Here is a 23,041-nt window from a genome sequence, read left to right as displayed (position 1 = left end):
TCTCCATTAGTTTTTTAAGCCCATCCAACAACAACAGCCAGAGTCAGTCAGTTGACGTTGATAATCCACTCTACAGTACTGTAACATATAGCATGTAGCTTACCTTTAGATGAAGGAAGAGGAGGACGAGGGAGGAAAGAGTTGTCATCAGAGAGATGGTCACCACTACCACTACCTTCACTAGACTTTGCTTTGTCATCTATGATAAACAGTAGTCAAATGTGGTGGCGTATATTTGTTTGTATCCCTGAATGTTTGCAAGTCGAATGATTGGAAGTTGAGAACTACCTGTATTTAATTACTACCTGTACTCATTTCAACAATCAACCTCTAACTTTATATTTTACACCATAGTACTGTAGTCCATGTGGTATCATCACTTTTTGTACGTGTGTGTGTGTAAAGTAACATTGAAATACAGTTCTAGAGAAAGCTTATGACAGGGTGCCCAGAGAGGAACTGTGGTATTGTATGAAGAAGTCTGTAGTGGCAGAGATGTATTTTAGAGCAGTACAGGACATGTATGAGGACTGTAAGACAGTGTTGGGGTGTGCTGTAGGTGTGACAGAGGACTTCAAGGTGGAGGTGGGACTGCATCAGGGATCCGCTCATGTCCAGAGGAGAGATAGTGAATATATTGGTAGAAGTATTCTGAGTTTTGTACTGCCAGGCAGGAGGCCTAGAGGAAGACCAAAGAGGAGGTCTATGGATGTCGTGAAAAAGGACATGAAGGTAGTTGGTGTGAGAAAAAAGGATGCAGTTAAAAGTCAGGACATATCGATGCTATTGGTGTTCGACAGTCTTGATCCGATCGTCTGAGATTGATTACTCAAGTCTTGATATATACATGGAGGACATTCGCGGTACTAAAGTGATTACTGAATGAAAATATCTCTTGTCACATATGTGATTATTTCAGCCCTCATTGAAGGAGTTGAGAGAATTCATTTATAAAACAAAATGTCTGTTTAGGGAACTCATTGCTGCCCTGGCCAGCAATGAGTTCTTGGATCTGGAATGGGCTGTAGAGAGAAGGCGGCAGGGAATGGCCGCCATGAAATGATTGTCAGCCCACATTGGTATTCTAGCTCCATTTTTTTTTCCTGTTGGAGGCTCTGGCCTGTTCCAATGCCGGCTTCCACCCCGACTCCAGCGTCTTTTCCCCAGCCTGCCTTTGAGTGGGAGGCACAGCCTAACCTCAGGTCCAAGCCACAGCCTGCTCTCGGGTCCGAGCCACAGCCTGCTCTCGAGTCCAAGCCACAGCCTGCATTCGAGTCCGCACCACAGCCTGTTTCTGAGTCCGAGCTTGCACCCAGTCTGTTTCTGAGTCTGAGCCTGCACCCCAGCCTGTTTCTGAGTCTGAGCTTGCACCCCAGCCTGTTTCTGAGTCCGAGCCTGCACCCCAGCCTGTTTCTGAGTCCGAGCCTGCACCCCAGCCTGTTTCTGAGTCCGAGCCTGCACCCCAGCCGGTTTCTGCATCCGAAACCCAGCCTGTTCCCGTACCTGGATGACAGCCGGTGCCTAAACCTGGTCCCGACCCTTGGCCTGGACTCCTTTCGCTCCTTTGACAATTTCACTGATTTTGCCCAAGCATATGCCACCACATTGAAATCAGGCAATACAGCTTCAAACTTCAACTTCAATGATTTTTCTCTAAAGTTTGGTTTCCCCTTTCGCATCCATCATGACCAAGGAGGAGAGTTTGAAAACCAATTGTTCAGTCAGTTAAAGAAGCTCAGTGGAGTGGCTGGATCCAGAACAACACCTTATCACTCAATGGGGAATGGTCAGGTGGAACAAATGAACAGAACCTTGTTACAAATGCCTAAAACATTGACTGAGACACAGAAACTGAACTGGAAAGAGTCATTGAACAAACTGATGTATGCTTATAACTGTACACTCTGTGAAGTGACAGGTTATCCGCCATTCTATCTGCTGTATGGGAGACCACCTAGGCTTCCAGTTGATGTGCTTATTGTACTTCATACAGAGTCAGGTTCAAGTAATCAGCAAGATTATGTGAAGAAATGGAAACAAGGAAGGGAGGAAGCATACACCATCACCAACCAAAATGCTCAAATAGCTGTTGAAAGAAGTAAAAATGTTATGACACAGAAGTGAGAAGTTCAGTGTTAGAACCCAGAGGTCCTCCTCTGACACCCAGAGGAGAACCAGGTAAACTTAGGAACTATTAGGAGGACACAGTTCACACTACAGTGAGATGAATGGGTTCTGACCTGCCATTTTATAAAGTGAAGCCAAAGCAGGGTAAGTTTTACACAGAAAGTTACTTCTGCCCTGTGATCACTTATCTTTTGAGACAGAACCAGATTTGGTCAAAAGTGATTAAAGGAAACAGAAAGAAAAACCTCAGCTTGTGACTCACACTCTGATGAGGATAGTGAGGACGAATATAATCTGAATTATGAGGCCCACACCAACCCAGAAAAACAGCTCGAAATGTTGGTAGAGCATTTCAGAGGAATTCTAAACAAGTCATCACCAGCAGAAGAGACATATATTCCAAAAGCTAGGATACCACTAAATATCAAATGTGGTAGGCCAACAAAAACTGAAATAAAAGCTGCAATTAAGCAATAGAAAACTGGCAAGGTCGCTGGCCCTGACAATATTCCGCCTGAAGCCCTTAAATTGGACATCCACAGACATGCGCTACTGCCTTTTTGGGATAATCTGAGTGGAAGAAAAGACACCCACAGAATGGGCTGGGGGGCACATTGTGAAACTACCAAATAAAGGTGACATGAGGAAATGTAACAATTACCGAGGGATCACCTTACTCTCGGTACCCAGTAAGATTTTCAATCTGGTCATTCTCAATCATCTCCAGGAAGCTGTGGATAAGAGGCTGCGGGACCAGCGAGCAGGTTTTAGGAAGGTTCGCTAATGCACAGATCACATAGCAACACTACGCATCATCATTGGACAGTCTGTTGAATGGAACACATCCTTGTATGTCAACTTCTTTGACCTTGACAAAACTTTTGATAGCTTAGACAGGGCAACACTATGGAAACTAATGAGCTATTATGGAATCCCCACCAAGTTCATAAACCTAATCAGGAAGTGATATGATGGAACCTCATGCAAAGTCATGCGTGCAGGCTAGCTTTCTCAGATCTTCGATCTCAACACGGGCGTCAAGCTGCAATGCCTACTTTCACCATTCTTGTTCCCCCAGGCAGCTGACTGGGTCATGAGGGAAACAACAGATGGGAAGAGAAATGGAATTCAGTGGACATGGTGGGAACAGCTAGCTGATCTTGAGTTTGTGGATGACATAGCTCTTCTTTCACATGCACAAGAAAAAATGCAAGAAAAGACAGACAGGCTTTCAAAAGCTGCAATAAAACTTGGTCTCACTCCCACTATAGAAAAGTCACAGGTAATCAAGATCCACGGCAAAACCAACCACTGTTATCTGTATTTACAACAATGCCTTAGAAGAGGTAGAAGCTTTTACCCACCTAGGAAATGTGGTGGACACAGAAGCAGAATTAACAAGGCTGATCTGACATCATGATTAGTGCACAGGTGTACCTTATACTGCCCTCAATAAAAGGCCACCCTGAAATGTACGGTTTTTTTTTTTTTTTTTTGCTTTATTGGGGGTCTGGGGACTCAGAACCAGTCAGTATCTGGTGTGACCACCATTTGCCTCATGCAGAGCAACACATCGTTTTCGCATCGTTTACACTTTATCAGATTGTCAATTGTGGCCTGTGGAATGTTGGTCCACTCCTCTTCAATGGCTGTGCGAAATTGCTGGATATTAGTGGAAACTGGTACACGCTGTCGTATATGCTGGTCAAGCACATCCCTAACATGCTCAATGGGTGACATGTCCAGTGAGTATGCTAGCTATGCAAGAACTGGGACATTTTCAGCTTCCAAGAATTGTGTACAGATCCTTGCAACATGGGGCTGTGCATTATCTTGCTGAAACATGAGGTGATGTTCATGGATGTACGGCACAACGATGGGCCTCAGGATCTCATCAAGGTATCTCTGTGCATTCAAAATGCCATCAATAAAATGCACCTGTGTTCTTCGTACATAACAGATGCCTGCTCATACCATAACCCCACCACCACCATGGGCCACTCGATCCACAACATTGACATCAGCAAAGTGCTCACCCACACGACGCCACACTCACTGTCTGCCATCTGCCCTGAACAATGTAAACTGAGATTCATCCGTGAAGAGAACACCTCTCCAACATGCCAGATGCCATCGAATGTGAACATTTGCCCACTCAAGTCTGTTACGGCGACGATCTGGAGTCAGGTTAAGACCCCGATGAGGACGACGAGCATGCAGTTGAGCTTCCCTGAGATGGTTTCTGATAGTTTGTGCAGAAATTGTTTGGTTGTGCAAACCAATTGTTTCAGCAGCTGTCTGAGTGGCTGGTCTCAGACGATCTTGGAGGTGAACCTGCTGGACGTGGAGGTCCTGGGCTGGTGTGGTTACACGTGGTCTGCGGTTGTGAGGCTGGTTGGATGTACTGCCATATTCTCTGAAACGCCTTTGGAGACGGCTTATGGTAGAGAAATGAACATTCAATGCACAAGCAACAGATCTGGTTGACATTCCTGCTGTCAGGGTGCCAATTGTACGCTCCCTCAATGCTTGTGGCATCTGTGGGATTTTGCTGTGAGACAAAACTGCACATTTCAGAGTGGCCTTTTATTGTGGGCAGTATAAGGTACACCTGTGCACTACTCATGATGTCAGATCAGCATCTTGATGTGGCACACCTGTGAGGTGGGATGGATTATCTCAGCAAAGCAGAAGTGCTCACTATCACACATTTAGACAGATTTGTGAACAATATTTGGGAGAAATGGTAATATTGTGTATCTGGAATGAATTATAGATCTTTAAGTCCATCTCATGAAAAATGGGAGCAAAAACAGAAGTGTTACGTTTATAGTTTTTGTTGAGTGTAGAATGGAATAAGAAATTGTTCAATTTGATTAATGTTGGGACAACATTTATTTTGTGGTGGTGTCTGACAAGTTTAAAATGATACTATTAATATGGCAAGTTATTTGATTGAAGATTTTTAATAAGATTAACATTTAGTTAAGATAATTAATAAGTACGTGTTTTGAAATGGGTAAAAAACATTAAAATTCTAAATATGTTTAAATAAGGGTTAAAATATTAAAAGGCTAAACAGGTTAGTTAATTCATTGTTTATTGTATTTGTTATTTTGTTATTGTGGTAGTTTATTGTTATCAATGCTATCGTTCAGCAGTGCTGTCTTGATCAAATCCACTGAGATTGATTACGCAGGTCTTGATATGTACACAGAGGAGATTTTCGAGAATTTTTTCCGATGGCAGTAGCGTGATTACTGGCTGAAAATATTTCTAGTCACATTTGTGATTATTTCGCCCCCTCATTGAGGGGCGTAACACAGGCCCTTAGTCTGTTTCGGGATAAATAAAGTGTGTTTAAGTTTAAAATTGCGACTATATTTTTGGGGCGGCAGTGGCTCAGCGGTAGAGGAGATGTCCTGTAGACAGATCGCCCCAACCACCGGCGGCTCAAATCCCGCTCCCTCCAGGACATCTTTGGAGGGAGTGTGAGCTGACGGTGGGAGGTGTCAGCTCACCTCCCAGCCACTGCCAAGGCGCCCTTGAGCAAGGCGCCGTCCCCCCTACAAGCTGCTCAATTGGGGCGCATTCCTGAAGCCGCTGCCCGTCACTCTGCCTCCCTATGTGTGTTGTTTGATGTGTGTACTAACTGCTAACTGCATGCTTACAGGCTCCCCTGTGTGCTGTGTTTCACGGGGCCTGTGTATACACTGCTTGTCATAAAAACTAACACAAAGAACATGTAAAAATATACCTGAGTGACTATGTAATTTCCCTGCGGGGATTAATAAAGTGTACTTCTTCTTCATAGTCATCACCCCTAGTGCCTCTGAGGCCTATCACACCAATAATGATTTCCAAAACAGAACCCATCTTATTTATTTAGAATATTTCACAGGAAAGGCTTGTCAGTTTCAAATGTGATTTCTGAGATGATGTAGATTTTAAACAGCACAATGGACAAGTCTGGCAACAAAATGAAAGCAGGAAATAAATGGTAAAGCATAGCAATTCCAAAATCCTCGCTGTCAATAGTTGCAGCATAATTAGCTGTATTACACAAATGTTTTAAAAAACATATGTGCTAGTTATGTATAATGTTGACAGAGCACTGTATGAAACCCTTGGGCACTGTTCTTCAGACTCATGAATCAAGACAGAAAATTTAAAGAACAATCACATAATTCCAAGTGGAGAATCAACAAAATCATAATATGTTGCCAATGCTACTGAAAAGCTGAGATAAATGGCAACAATTTAGCTCTTTGTCACCCAGAGCACACAACATCCCCTTACCTCCCAAATATGAGGGATATTTAGTGTGGCCATAACTTTCCCTGATGCCACCTCTCTCTCTGACATTTTTATGGATAACCCCTCGCAGGACTCATCCAATCTCGTCCATCAAACGCAGGCTCCAAATGGAATGGCTTACGGATGCCATTAAAACCATTATGGACCGATAACAATCTCCTCACTTTAGCCTCGTTTCAGTAATAAAGAAGTTCTTTCCATTCTCAATTCATTACCATTCCATATTTCAACAAACTGCCTGTAGCTACTTCTCTGGGTGAGTGTAACATTGCATCAAAATTTTTCTGTATATCAGCACTTATCATGTAAAACAGAAGTATAACATTCACATATTATGTTTAGATTTAGGTGTTTATCCATATCACAAGTTTAGGTGTTCACTCCATATCAAACAATTTAAAGTTTGCCAGTACTGATTCATTCTTCTGGTAAAATTCGTTTCATTATCTGTTTTTCAACATGCATGTGTGGTTGTCCTCTGAAGCAGAATAGTGTGGGGGTTTTTTTTCCCCTCCAGCCCTGCAGGTAAACTCCCCTATGGATGAACTAGCATGATTCCTCTTGCACATAGATAAAATAACTTTTTCCTCACAGTAGGCAGTAGATGGAGAAAGAAGCAGGGATTCTATCACACCTCAGGAATCCATGTTGGAGACAAGATGCAGTTTGACTCTATAAACTCAAAAGATAGATGGAAGGAAATACTGTATATATTTATATCTCTGCAGTCATTTTTGTGTGTTAATGCTTTTGAGTTGGTACAAATTATTTCTATCACAAAACACTGAAACGGATACTTTTGAATCTCTGGATGTCATGATGTTAAATAAAAAAGAGTGTTGTTTTTTTCAGATTTTTAAGCAGGACGCTATTCGGATGGAGTACTGGTAGTTAAAATTATGTGCAGTATTTTCCCATCTGTAGAGGGAACTCCCAAAACATATTGGATGTGCAGGGATGACACATTTTCTTTCTGGACTGCAGCAGAAATAGGTTGTAGAAGTTTAGTACTAGAGCTCAAGATAACACTGTCAATAGCAACAATGACAGTTTGGTAATGAAAGGCAGAAGAACAGGGTTTTAGACCTTTTGAATCAAGGAGGATCCTGTAAGCAGGCTTGTGAAATCTGAGACTGACGTGACAGGAGCAAAATACTCGTTACACCAACAGATGTCTGAATTTTTCTTAAATGTAACCCTTTATTGTGTTTACAATATATTAAAAAGAAATATAACATGATTGGCAGATACAATACTGGAGTTTGCTCAATAGCTATCAAACCCTAAACCATAGCTAAATATCGTGATTTCTATAGTGGAGCAAAGAAAAGAGGGACTCACCAAATGTCAACACCATGAACAACCACACCAAACAGGCTATGATGATAGCAAGAGAGAGAAGAATGATTAAGGGAAGGTTGGCTGAAAAAGATGGAGTAAATACTCCTAATCAGCAAAGAGCAAGGAAGATGAGAGTGAATGAGTGACATAGGATATCCTTCCTGATTCAAATTAGGATAAGCTTCTCTTCCAAAACATAGGTCTTCATAAAAACAAAATTTTTATTATTCACATGAGCGCGATAACAGTGATAAATGTGAAAATGTGTCATCGTGACACTCCTTACAACCAGACCATAAAGTGTTTTCAAACGTTGCAGTCATCTAACTGATTTTACATGACTGATACAGTCAAACAGCACCTCCTGATCTAAAATGGAGACTAAAGATATTTTCTGAGTCTGGTGGTTCAAATACGTAGATGTACAGTTATTGGTCATATTCACTGACTTGTGTTGTAAAATATGAGGTTTTTAGAAGATTGCTGACATTCAGACTGAATGTGTTATTTTGTATTTTAAATAATCTTTAGTCCAAACATGATGTTAGAACATAAGCACAATGTTGTCACCACAGAAACTAGGCCATGTCTCTTTGTCTTGCCCCCCATTCAGTCCACCAGTGGTGTGGTGGGCGGGTGATGTGTACATCTGTGACACAAAATGTTTACAATGGCAAAATTTACACCATTAGGATAAAAGATTGAGTGGACTGGAGTAGCCAATTAAGTAACTATTGGAATAATCATCCATCCATACAAATTTCTTTAGGACGAGATGACTGTAATTGTTTCGTCTCCCGCTGCTTTTCCACCTTGTAGATGTAATACAGGAGCTCACACTTACACTTACAGTCAAGTTATAGTGATCAATTCAGCTTAAGTGCCACATTCCTGCCCTGACCTGATATTATGGTGTTGTTAGAAACAATTAGCTGAGCTCTTTCTGAGATCTGTAACTTATGATTCAATTTGCAAACCTGATGAAGGGAAAAACAGCTCAGTTTTAGTCAGTATTTTGTCAGTATAAAGTATTTAATCAAATACTTTTGATTAAAACTCCTTCTCTCTCCCTTTGGTTTTTTGCTATTGTTAGTGAGAACATGTTAACAAATTTGGCATTATGTATATTTCAAGTTTATTTATTCTTATATAGCCCAGATTCATAGTAATGTCTCAAACGGCTTTACTATCTGCACATGGACGATATCCCTATGACCTTTGTGTACTGCGAGCATTATGACCCTCACAAATAATAAGGAACAACTCTCCCCAAAACCCTTTCAACAAGGGAAAAAAAATGGACGAGAGAAACCCCAGGAATAATACAGAGGAGGGACCTCTCTTCCAGGAGCGGACAGACAAAGCAATAGTATCGCATGTACAGATTAACAACAAAACAATAATAATAAAAATAACAGTAGCAATAACAAATGTATAACTAAAGCATGCTGATCCATCCAGTAGAGTGAGTCACCACCAGCCGATGAAGCAGACAGAGGTCACCAATTGCCGAGGATCCACCACTCTGAGGACAGACCAAATATAGTTCTTAAACAAAATACAGTGTATGATTACCCTTGCCTAAAAACCCAAACCATAGCTGAACCAAATGACATGGAACCAGACTTCTCTAGTGGATGGTGATGCAGGTCCATCGTGTAGCTTTTGATACCACCAGCCAAGGAAATGGAGAGAGGTCACGGATTGCCGATGATCCACCACACAAAGGCCTGAGAGAGAGAACAGGAGTGGAAGGAAGAGGGGGAGAGAGATAGAGAGAGAGCAAGGGCAAGAGTGGTGCTAGAGGGACCCAAATGGCAGAGGATTAATGAGAGGCAGGGGCCTAAAAAAGAAAAGAACTGCCAACCCCCAAATTAGTTATATGTTAGAGAGAACAGATACTTTTTGAGTCTAGATTTAAAAATATCTACTGATTTAGACTTTCTATTATCGATAGGGTGATAATTCTACAGGAAAGGGGCTCGATAAGAGAAGGCCCTCTGGCCAGCTGATTTCTTTTTTACTTTGGGAACACACAAGAGACCTACATTCTGAGAGTGGAGAGCCCTCATCGGAGTGTATGGTTTAAGCAGATCAGACATGTATACATACAAGTCTCGAGAAAAACACCCAAAGCATATGATGCAGTTCCTCATTACCTTCCGGTCAATGATCTGCATTGTGTGGGATGAGTGTTGCTAGTGTCTCTGTGATGGAAATGAAGGCTATGGCCATGGTGTGTCATTACTTTTTCACTCTGGAACAGAACATACGAACACTAAACTAAGTCATATCATCAGAATGCATTGGTGGGTGATGATGAGTTTGTGCTCTGGGTCCACAGCCCAGTATTTTTTTTCTACAAAAGGAAGGCAATTTAAAATCATTTCAGAACCCTTTCAAGGTGTTTCTTCTCTTTAATTCAGACATCATTGTTTCTTCTAGGTATTTCTTTATTGTCTCCATCCAAAACAATCTGTACCTAACTCAAAATATTGTTTCATCCTATTGAATATAGCACACATTTTTAAACGAAGTAAGGCCATTACATTTTCACTAATGGGTTTGTTTGTCAGCAGAAATTCTCAGAAACCAAATCCACTTCCAGTACTCCTTATTTATTTTAAGATTACTGAATTTCTTGGGAATATGTGTAATAATTAGGTTAAGGACCAGGAAATGTAGTCAGATGTGTTGGGTTGTTGGGTTTGGTGGAGGTATGCACACATATAAGTGTCATTCCAGTTGTTAATTTAGTAATTTGGTAGTGCATAATTTGAAAACAAAGTTTGTATTTAATCCCTAATTTTCAGATTGTTTGACAACTGCAGTTTCCAACACTTTTCTTCTTTTCTTCTTATCACAGCTAGGGAAGAGAACGTGGCCACTTTTAGGGGCTCTGAGTATTTCTGCTACGATCTCTCCCAGAACCCCATCCAGAGCAGCAGCGATGAGATCACATTGTCCTTCAAAACATGGCAGCGCAACGGCCTCATCCTTCACACCGGCAAGTCAGCTGACTATGTTAACCTGGCTCTCAAAGACGGCGCCGTGTCCCTCGTAATCAACCTCGGATCTGGGGCCTTTGAGGCTATTGTGGAGCCAGTCAATGGAAAATTCAATGACAACTCATGGCATGATGTCAAAGTGACACGCAACCTCCGGCAGGTAGGATGTAGTACTAATATTATTTTGCTTTGTTGTAAACCTCTGATTAAATCTTATCCTAATAAATGTTACTGATGATGTACAGCATGTGTTAAAATGTTAGTTCAGTTAGCTAATTTCTTGTTACCTTGTGGAGTTGACAGTTTATGTAAACACAGTAAAACAAAAATTGTCATTTCGCTAGTTTATTTTACCAGGCATGAATCCATTAACTTTTCTTTTACTGGCCAGAGACTCTCTTCAGCAGATAAGACAAACATGACATGCTTTTATTTTTGGGAAAGTCTGCCATTACTGATTTTGTTTGCCTCTTTTTAACTTCCCCTAGTTCCATTAAAACACATTAATAAAATGTAGAATTCCAAATTTAGATGCAATATGTTTTTGCCAACATACTAACTCCCTCCTTTTACATTACTTTGATGCCTCTTCTCACATCTGTAATTGTATTTTCTACCTACCCCACGTCTCTGCAAAGCGAACAGGCTTTGGATATGGCATGGTTAAAACCCTCCATTGTATGGTAGATATCATTGTCTTTTTTTTTTGGTTTGCAGTGTAATTCTCTTCTTTGATTTCTGTAAGATATCACCCATCTAACACTCCCATGGTTCTGATCTTGGGTTTCTACTTTTCTTAATTTGTTCTTCTTTTTCCATCATACATAACTTCGTTATCTCTAGGGTTTTGTAAATATGCTTTTTCCAGATTTTCCTGTTGAGTGATTTTGGTAATACCATTATGGAAACTGCCTGAGGTGAACAGTGCCATAAAGCATGATTGTGGTGCAAAATACAATTTTTTTGTGTCCATTACGTTGTGTCTACAATTTGGTGGTCCTGATGTGCAAATCAAAACGATGAATAGAAACACCAGTCAAAAATTACATCACAAAAGCAAACGGAAACAAGGTTGCAAATCAAAATCACAAATCGAAAGGAAAAAAAATAAAATAAAAAAAATAAACGTAAATAACTAAATACAGCAAAATACGAAACACACAAGCATACATGAAATCATACTGGCAAACTGAGTAACAATCAAAAGGAAAAACTGGAAATCACAAAGCAGAAGGTAAATCATCCTATTGCCAAGACTGTTAGTAATCTGACGTATTTGTATGTATTTTACTGACAATCTCTCCTGATTCTCCCACCTGGACTTGGTTGCATGTGTGACATGTTTATCTTACTCATCGAGGATCCGAGGATTTAATTTCCACCTCTACTGGTAACACTAGTCATGCAGTAGTTGAACATTGTTTTTCTTTTATTTTAATGCATTGCTCTTAGACCTGTGTGCTTGTATCCTTTACATTCATTGAATTTCTTGCATGCTGTATGGTATGACCACTAAGTCCCCTCTCCTTTTTCTCAGCTTCTGAGGATTTCTTGACTGTTGTGCAACTTCTGTTACGCAACTGACAAAAATGTATTTTGTAGGCTTTCTACCTTCATTTATTTGGACACAAAATAAGATCAAACATAGAGATTCAATACAAGGCATGTCTGTCTGTGTTTTGAGCTTAATTTACCCATCTAGCAACATTTGCCTAATTCCACAGGAATCTATTTTAACCAATAGCATCTGCGAGCTAACACAAAAAGACAAATGTGGATTGGCAGATTTCCTGAATCCTTTGTCGTCTCTGATCTACACAGAAATACACATCCGGAGGTCTAAGATCTACAAGACACACAAACCCAAATGAGTTCTAAAAACACAATGTATCCTATCTTTAAAATCCAAAAGAAACTTGATTTTCCACTCTCACTGTAAACTCCTCATTGTCAGGTGACAATATCAGTGGATGGCATTCTGACCACCACGGGTTACACACAAGAAGACTACACCATGTTGGGCTCTGATGACTTCTTCTACGTGGGTGGGAGCCCCAGCACTGCCGACCTGCCTGGATCTCCAGTCAGTAATAACTTCATGGGCTGTCTCAAGGAGGTAAAGTACAGTTAAATGACGTAAACATTATTCTTCGGTTCTTTTTTTTAAAAAACCAACATATAATTGAGAACGACTCCAAACAATGTAAGCTGTGGTATTCCCTAATTTTTTTACTCAATGCTTACAACACTTATCTAAAAAAAATTGGGACTGAAACAAAAACAACTGGGAAACCTGATTCCTCAAAAACACCTAATTGTAGATGTCCACAGTTGAAGGTGTTCCCTGGAATCATGCAGAGAATCATGAGTATGAAATGGCAGCCTTCACCACTTTGTGACAATCCTTGTGCGCAAATGGTTTGGTGGTTTCAAAACAATGTTTTTATCCACGTCATTGCAAGGAAATGGAGCATTTCATCATCTGCAGTCCATGTATTGTCAACAGATTCAGATCCTTAGGTGGTACTGTTAAAAGACAAATGTGATTTAATAACACGACCCTCTCCCAATTTTACCAAACAAGCTGATAATTTGATATTTAACTGATATTTCTAAAACAATATATTAATAAAAATAGCTTTCATACATGTGAAGATCCTGTATCTTCAATTGTATGTAGGTTGAAAAGGATTTACAAATCATTAAAGCCTGTCTTTAGAGACATTTTACATCACCTCCAAACATTTTTAAATTTGGGTCAATCTGACCAAGTATTACAAGACCAGCTTTTAATTTATTTACAGTTAGTAAAATGTTTTGGTTTATAGAGATGACTGAAAACACACTGAGAACACTTCAAAAATGATTGTTCCCTCAAGCTGATGATGTCATATGTTTTGCACTTGACTGGAGCCACACTCAGCGTCAGTGGTTAATAATCCTACTCTGGCCTACTTCCTGCTCTGTACCATACAGAGCAGGTTGCAACACCCTGTGCCACCCTTGACACACAGAAACTCACACACACACACACACACACACACACACACACACACACACACACACACACACACACACACACACACACACACACACACACACACACACACACACACACACACATGCACATCATGTTTGAACCCTTTATGAGCTCATGATGAACTAGAGACATGAACTGAACCATACTTTTATCCTGGCTGATCATTAGAACAGGCAGCATCACTCTTTCCCACAAACATTCAGCAGTGATGACAGAGACCACCATACAAGGCACCACCTGCTCATTGAAAGCAATAACCATTCAAGCAAACACACTCCAAGCAAACCCAAATTTGCTTGGTGTGTAGACTGTAGGGGACAGAAATGGACCTTATGATAGGAAGTCAAATAGTTTACCTTCAAACTTAAGAACTGCACAGAGGCAACAACAGTTTTGTTGCATTTTTATGATTTTTTTTACTCCTAGATCAATTGGCACAATGAAATTACAACAAAAAACATAGTATTTGGTACTGATGCATTTAATACTGAAACGCATTTTAATTTGGCTTTTGATAAAATAGCACCACTGACTAATGGTAAATGGGGTTGATATTAATATGTTTTCAGCTGATTAATGCCTACAAACATTACCTAATCAGGTAACAAAAGCGCCGTCTCATAAAAGATAAAAAAATATAATACAGAAATATATTTTTTCTTTCAATGCATCAGATCTTTTCCATTACTTCAGACCTATCCATAGATACAAAGTTTATTATATTTTTTAATTATATGTTTATATGGAATTTGCCATTAGAACCCTGTTTTTTTCCAATGGGAAAATATGGAATATTTCCAAAAGTTAGTGCACAGTTTGATACTACTGATAAAGATATTGCAACTATTGAATGAATGGAAAAACATGTTTTTGAGGTGTGTAAACACAGACAGTGTCTGTCTCTGGGTTCTGGGGGGATTGTGGGGTCATTTGTGGGGCAGTGTCTTGCAATGAAAATAATGTTTCATTATACTGTAACATGTCAGCATTACTGTATATATATATATATATTTTTTATTTTTATTTATTTTTTTTTTATTTTTTTCTTTCATATACTATAAGTATACATATATATGTGTTTATAATGGGAGTCAGTTGGACCATTTTTGATCATTTTAGGTATTGTGTGTACACAGTGAAAATCTGCTATTCTACACACTTCCAATGACAGGCATTAAGGAATTTAGAAAAAAAAAGGGATTAAAGAAAATTACTGGCAAAATTTCATATATTTGGCCTTTTAACTGACTGATTTATTGGGAGAAAAACATATTAAAGCAACAAAAGTGTCACTTTTGGGCCCAAACAGTTCCCAAGGGTTAACACTAATATGGGCAATAGTTAACGTGTGTATGATTTGGAATTTTACTTGATTTCTAGGATTTTTTAATTTATAACTGAATTTAATGTCCATTACCTCATATACCATGTTTCATCTGCACTGAAAACATATTTCTTATATCCTGACAGCGGTTGTTCTATTTTTATTTTTAGGGCTGTTGCTAATACCACTTCCTGTCTCCTCTGTATAGCAGAGACCCAACTATGTTTCTGATATGTGATTGTTAGACAGATGCTTTTAAAGCACATGGTTGGATGCAACTACATTTACTACTAAAGCCACTTTGTCACTGGGCATGAACAAGAGTTTATCTAAACAATAAAAACATGCCGCTGTGCTCCACTTTGCAATACATATTTTGTTAAATTTGCAAACCCCTGCTTACTTTCATTCCCCATAGTCATATATACGAGCACCTATATATACATACACTATGACAAAGAAGCTGCCATCATTTAAGATTTCTATTGTACCCACTGACAATCACCGTGCCCACCTCCTCATCTCAGGCTCATCCACCCACAGATCTGCAGCACCCACCATTTTTCGCTCTGTCTGCTGTCCACCACCCTCACATCCTCCACTCCCTGCCATTAGGCCTAATTTGCCTGTTGCCAATGCTCTTGTCCTCACTATCCACGGAGAGGCATTATGGATAAATGTTTTGTTACCATGGCATCAAGTACTGGTCGTGCTTGGTTGTCATGTGACTGGCTGACCTGTGATTATTGTGCCTTTCATAAGCCAGCAATTACAGAAAAAGCCTACATCTTTCAATACCTACAAAATACATAATGGCCTACAATAATACATAATTGCTCTAATTATCATTGTTATTACACCTGCATTGACAACTCATGTGGAGCCTGCTTGTGCTTGTATGCTGTCGCTAACAAAGATACACAAAGGATGGGTTTACAGGCTGCAGAGTCAGGGTGAGCATCAGTATTGTTCATTCCAATTTCCTCTTGACTACATTTAAAAACAATGTCCACATATTGAATTTAATTCCACGAGGCTAATTTTAGTTTATGGGTCTCTCGAATTCATATTAAATCGTATGCATGTGGTAATATAAGCAATTTGTTTATTCAGTTTGTGTGTGCTAGTGTAATTTGTGGTACAGTTCTTCCTAGGTCTTTCTTTCCTTTCCAGATAAGAACAATGTATTATTAACTTTATTTTAATTGATTCTTTACACAAGTAACAAGTAATGCTGTTTTTTGTCCACTTCAGAATTATTAATGCATCGCAAATACAGTAAGTTAAGAAATATTGCTATTGAGCTAGAATGTTATATGGAATACTTCAGTCCTTCTGTTGTCTGGAACGCCAAACCAAATAAGGGACTTCTGATGCAAATTAGCTTCAAGCTACAATCAGGTACAGTGCATCAAGTAGCAACATTTATGTTTGAACTAGACACTGTCTCTTCCATCCATCCATCCATCCATCCATCTTCAACCGCTTATCCGGGGCCAGGTCGCGGAGGCAACAGTCTCAAAAGGAATGCCCTTACTTTCCTCTCCCCAGACAAGTCTTCCAGCTCCTCCGGCAGGAACCCGAGGCGTTCCCAGGCCAGCCAAGAGACATAGTCTTTCCAGCGTGTCCTATAGGTCTTACCTTTAAATAAATAAAATAATTTAAATAAACATCTTTCCCTAACCCTCAGCAAAGATGGTTTTGTTGCCAGACATTTTCCACAGACTGAGTAAGGACTAGAAATGTGCCTTCTGGTTTCAGTTTCTTGTATGTCATACAACCTCCATCCACCCAAATCTCCTTTGGACTCTAACGTGGTACAAATGTAGTGTTCCATTCTGACAAGTTAAACTAGTGAACATAATTCAAGGTTATGCTTTCCTTTTAGGTTTTCCTGTGCATTATTGTATAAATTTCCAGATAACTACTTCAACTCCAGTTGATCAGGCTTCAGCTCCAGTGAAACATGTTTCTACCCGTGCACCAGCATGGGAATATTACTAGACTCCATGATCAGGTGTTGCAAAAATGTAGAGATCTTTCTAGTGGGGATTTATGCAATCTTTAATATGTCCATTCATTCACCGTCATTACTTGCTTCTTCCACTGTCACGGGTCATGGGGTTGCTGAAATCTATCCCAGTAGACTGGGGGTGTGAGGCAGGGTACACTCTGGGCCCGACGCCAGTGCACCAAGGACCCACATACAGGGCATACATACATGCACGCACAAGCTCAAACCTATGAACAATTTGTGACTGGCCAATCCACCTGAAGTGCATGTTTTCGAAGGTGAGAGGAAGCCGGAGAACCCGGAGGGAACCCACTCAGGCACGGGGAGAACATACAAACTCTGCACAGAGTAAGACTCAAACCGGGAAACACCTTGCTTTGCGGCAACAGCACTACCCAATGCCCACATTGTTAATATATGAATGTGTTTTTTTATCACTATTATCAAAACTCTTTTGGTGAAAGTGTTTCCCATCTCTGCATGTTCCAGAAATGAGGACTTATTGAGACAGAGACCAGTAAATCAAGGCACTGACTTCTCTCACATCTCTGTGAGCAGGATACGGTATGAATGTTCCTGATGTTACTTGTGTCTGCTAGCAAACAGCGGAATGCCTAGAAGCTGCTGTGCTGGGAGAAGCTCTCTTAGTATAGTGTAGGCTTATAGGTCAAATTTTTAGAAGCGGTTTAACCCAAAACAAAATGAAAATTTAAAGAATTGGTTAAAAGTTGATCCTGACAGTATTTTCATTTGAAATGAAAATAGTTTATTTGTTTGCAATGATAAAAGTGTTATTGTTTTGTATTTGTCATGTGGTCTGGTAACACAATTTACATACAGGTACACTTCATGAAATTATGTATTTTTCGTTTAGTGCTATTCGAAGTGCTGTTTCATTAATCCACTTTCTAAAATGTCAATTCACAATGACTTGAGAACGTCTTTCCCTACTGTGCATGTTTCTGTGTTTTGAATCCATGTATTTCTCTGACATATGCAGAGGAGCTATTTGTCGCAATATCAGTTTAAAAAATGGAAAATCATAACAATGTTTCATGAATGTTTCATTATGGTTTTATTTTTTTAAATTTCCTTGTTGTTTTTTACAAAATGAAAGAAAAATGTAGAATAAAACCATTTTAAAATGAGACCTACTATATACTGGGTAACAGCCACATCACCACAACTTCCCCTCCAGCAGTAGAATATTAATGAATCCAGAAAATTATTCATATGATGTTTTCACCAGAGGAAGATGTTAAGGCGAGTTTTGTTTTGTTTCCTTTAGCGGGCATTTATATTTTTCTTTTTTCTAATTCATGTTGCCCAGCTTTTCCTCTGACAGCGATTCTCGAACCTGGAAAAAGAAATTGTTGACCTTTGAAGCAGAGGTTTTTTTAAAAAAGTTTTCCCTTAAATAGCTTGTCTAAATGTAATGCATGAAGTGTATGTATGAACAACCATCAGCCTCATTTAGAGGATCCCTTCATGGTAGTGTTAAATCGTTTTCTGTGCTCAGCTCATTTTGCACTCTCCCAAGCAAATAACGCCACCTAGTGGATAAGACCACACACTGACAAAGTCTGAACTGAAGTCTTTCTCAAAGCAAGTTCATGTGACCATTAACACTTGCCTGTGGTCTATATGAGGATTAGAGCAACATATGGATATACAGCACGTTTGCTGTTTGGCACATTACCAACCTTGAATCTCTAATTCAAAATATTACATCACATTTTGTGTATATAATATGAAAAACCACAAATTGCTATGTGGTTTTTGTCTGGTCGTCAGTGGTCCTTTTCTACTACCACCATTCATTTATAAACAGCCATATATTCAACACACACACACACACACACACACACACACACACACACACACACACACACACACACACAAACACACACACACACACACGCACACACAGACACACACACGCCATACATTCAGTGGGCAGAGATTTATGGCTAAGGCACATATCTTAAGGATGATAAATGTTGGTGTCTTTCAGTGCCTACACACTCCAAACAGCCTTATTTTGCACATACCATGCTGAGTTCCCATCACAGTAGGACTGTAGTTGTAGGCTCTACCAAATACTTAATTCTGAGCAGTAGATAAATCTTGCAGAAGTGAGTCATTTCAGAGATGTAGTGCAGTTTTGTTTTTTTGATGATCGAGTTTCTTTCTGGTGTTTACATATATAAAATGATCCTCCCTAACCCTACCAACTCGTAGAACGAGGAAAACAAACAGGTCCCGTATTGACTGTTCAGCCAAGAAACTCATGAAACCTTCATTCATTCATGGTTTAATTCAATTTTTTTTACTTCATTTGTTTGTTAAGCTTATGAAAGGGTGCCCAGAGAGGAACTGTAGTATTGTATGAGGAAGTTTGGAGTGGCAGAGAAGTACAGTATGTTAGAGCAGTGCAGGACATGTATGAGGACTGTAAGACAGTGGTGAGGTGTGCTGTAGGTGTGACAGAGGAGTTCAAGGTGGAGGTGGGACTGCATCAGGGATCAGCTCTGAGCCCCTTCTTGTTCGCTATGGTGATGGACATGCTGACAGATGAGGTTAAACAGGAATCTCCATGGACTATGATGTTTGCAAATGGCATTGTGATCTGTAGTGAGAGCAGGGAACAGGTGGAGGAGAAGCTAGAGAGGTGGAGGTTTGTCCTGGAAAGGAAAGGAGTGAAGGTTAGCCGCAGTAAGACAGAGTACATGTATGTGAAGGAGAGGGACCGAAGTGGAAGACTGAGGTTACAAGGGAGAAGTGTGGAAAAGAGGTGAAGAAGCGTGTACAGGCGGGATGGAATGGGTGGAAAAAAGTGTCAGGTGTTATGTGTGATAGAAGAGTTTCAGCTAAAATTAAAGGAAAGGTCACACACAGTGGTGAGACCAGCGATGTTGTTTGGTGTAGATACAGTGTCACTGAGGAAAAGACAGGAGACAGAGCTGAAGGTAGCAGAGATGAAGATGCTGAAGTTTTCTTTGGGAGTGACCAGAAAGGATAGGATTAGGAATGAGTACATTGGAGGGACAGCACATGTTAGAGTTTTTGGAGAAAGCCAGAGAGGCCAGACTGAGGTGGTTTGGACATGTCCAGAGGAGACATAGTGAATATATTGGTAGAAGGATGTTGAGTTTTGAACTGCCAGGCAGGAGGCCTAGAGGAAGACCAAAGAGGAGGTTTATGGATGTAGTGAAAGAGCACATGAAGGTAGTTGGTGTAAGAGTAGAGGATGCAGAAGACAGGGTCAGATGGAAGCAACTGATTTGCTGTGGCAACCCTTGAAAGGAAAGGCCGAAAGGAGAAGATTTGTCATTTGTTTGTTTGTCTGTTTATTTGCAAGAAAATCTGAGTTTTGATAATGTATGCTGAGTAGGGATTATTTAAAATTGTAAACAGAAAATATCCACCAACAGATCACTGAACACACACACCATTCTTTTGCATAATGTATACCTCATGATGCCATGTCTTTTCTTTACATATGGTATTATCCTGATTATCCAAAGCTGTTAAAGTCAATCCACTGGACGTTTAAGAAAGTTCTTGAAGATGTTTCATCTCTCATCTAAGAGACTTCTTCAGTTCTGAAGATGGCTGGTCATGTCCCGGTTTATTAACCCTGTGGGGTGTGGTCAGTGCTATTCACATTCCAACAACTGTCGTTGAAAATCGTCTGGCTCCTCAACGATTGTTGATGGGGGTGTCAAATCGGGGTCGTTGAAATGTGAGTTTCAACTTTGTATGCTAATGAGGGTCATTAGCATGAGACACATCACCTGGATCAATCTGCTGAGACAATCTTTTTGAGAGTTTTGAAAGGACATGGTTGTAAATGGGAGACAGGTGATGTCGCAGACCACCCCTCCTGTTCAGAGATGGCTTCTCCACTTTGACGTGGATGGTCTCTTTCACTCCTCTCTCAAACAATGTGTCTTCCCTGTCCAAGATCTGAACATCGGTGTCCTGGAATGAGTGTCCCTCTTCCTTCACCTCAAGGAAAAGCCGCAGAAAGCCACCGTTTTACAGAAGGACACCCAGCAACATTCATGAACCTGAAACTATGAGAGTTTAACATAAACAAATCATTATAGTTTTTCTTTTTATTCTTTAACCAGTGGTTTAGGATTGTCTTGCTAACTAAATCAGTTTCACAGTATTTTGTAAATTTGTTGTGAATAGTTACATAAACAAGCAGTATTGACCATTAATCTACATAGACAGTTTTGAGCAAGAACTCATATTGTGCTACACTGCTGATGCACAAACACTGATAAGCATGTGTGTAATGCTGCATGTCCTGGAGGCCTGAATGAAAAGATAATGCAGTGATGGATTTCCATCATCAAGGCGTCAAATATTTTCAATCACTTTCTGTTACATAAATTCACTTTAATCACTCACACACCATCATATTTACCTACCTACTGTATATATTTGTTTTCATATTTGTACTGTGTGTGTGTGTGTGTGTGTGTGTGTGTGTGTGTGTGTGTGTGTGTGTGTGTGTGTGTGTGTGTGTGTGTGTGTGTGTTGTTTAGTGTATGTCGGGTATCCCTCAGTCAGCCAACAGTGCCTTTAATGCTTCATTCTCATGTTAACCTGCAGCCTGCGTCTGCAGCATCCAGATAAAGCTCCCTTTGCATGTTGAAAGACCCCTTTGCTGTTATTGTTCAGAGACAGCAGGGACCTGAAAGTGACTTGTCAAACTGTCAGCTACACCCTCCGTTTTCATCTCCACCTCCATGCCATATCTCCCTCTAGTTCGTAGACACATTTTTTTTTATGATTAATGCTCATTTTTATCAGAAAATATGCAAAAGTGCATAGCAACCACATTAAATACTGTACTATTGTTTGAATATATATGTACATATTTTCTTGATCATATCACCCATTATAGGAACCGTCCTGTTTTGGGAACAAAGGAAAACATTTTTACATCAAGCTTCAAGAGAACAATAACATAATAAATCCTCATCCCTCATGTTTATTACCACTTTATTGCCATTGAGGGTTAATGTTTTCACTTGTGTCTATAAATTATATATATATATATATATATATATATATATATATATATATATATATATATATATATACACACACACACCACAGTAGATTTGACCCAAGGGGCAGGCTACTGTATGTAAAGAAGCCCCAGAGACTAGTGAGCATCATGGCCACTGTCCAGGATGAGACATCAAAAATCCAAGAGTACATCACGGAGATGGCCCCAACAGATGAACGGCTCAGTGAATGCCTTAGACAGCAGAAACCTGAGGAGGAAGAGGAGGAGGAGACAACATGGAGGGACAAGCCCCTACACGGCATGTACCACCGTCAGATAGAGGAAGTGGCTGATATCAAGAAGAACTACCAATGGCTGAATAAAGCTGGACTGACAGACAGCACAGAGGCACTGATCATGGCAGCACAACAACAGGCCCTAAGTACAAGAGCAATAGAGGCCAATATCTACCACAGTAGATCTGACCCAAGGTGCAGGCTATGTAAAGAAGCCCCAGAGTCAGTCCAGCATGTGGTAGCAGGGTGTAACATGCTCGCCAGCTCAGCATACATGGAAAGGCACAACCAAGTAGCTGTGATAGTGTACAGGAACATCTGTACCCAGTATGGACTAGAAGTACCCAAATGGGACATACCACCGAAGGTGGTTGAGAACGACAAGGCTAAGATCCTGTGGGACTTCAGCTTCCAGACTGACAAACAGCTGCTGGCTAACAAACCTGACATTGTGGTGCTGGACAAAGAGCAGAAGAGAGCAGTGGTGATAGATGTGGTGATTCCAGCTGTCACCAACATCAGGAAGAAGGAACACAAAAAGATTG

General features: G+C 40.2%; 1 protein-coding gene across 2 annotated transcripts in view; it reads left to right on the top strand.

Moving 5' to 3' along the window:
- nrxn3a (neurexin 3a) overlaps nt 1–23,041 on the top strand; it is a 227,550-nt gene that overhangs the window by 78,520 nt on the left and 125,989 nt on the right. Inside the window, exons 4-7 of one of the 2 annotated variants that reach the window (XM_068338594.1) lie at nt 9,565–9,579; nt 10,652–10,953; nt 11,432–11,455; nt 12,748–12,909. In XM_068338594.1, coding sequence (XP_068194695.1) covers nt 9,565–9,579; nt 10,652–10,953; nt 11,432–11,455; nt 12,748–12,909 — 503 coding nt within the window. The remainder of the gene's footprint in view (nt 1–9,564; nt 9,580–10,651; nt 10,954–11,431; nt 11,456–12,747; nt 12,910–23,041) is intronic. The other variant, XM_068338595.1, reaches the window with a different exon arrangement.

The sequence above is a fragment of the Antennarius striatus genome, chromosome 17, assembly GCF_040054535.1.
Source record: "Antennarius striatus isolate MH-2024 chromosome 17, ASM4005453v1, whole genome shotgun sequence".
Classification (NCBI taxonomy): domain Eukaryota; kingdom Metazoa; phylum Chordata; class Actinopteri; order Lophiiformes; family Antennariidae; genus Antennarius; species Antennarius striatus.
Note: the sequence above shows the minus strand (reverse complement) of the source record. Positions and strands in the feature narration are given on the sequence as shown.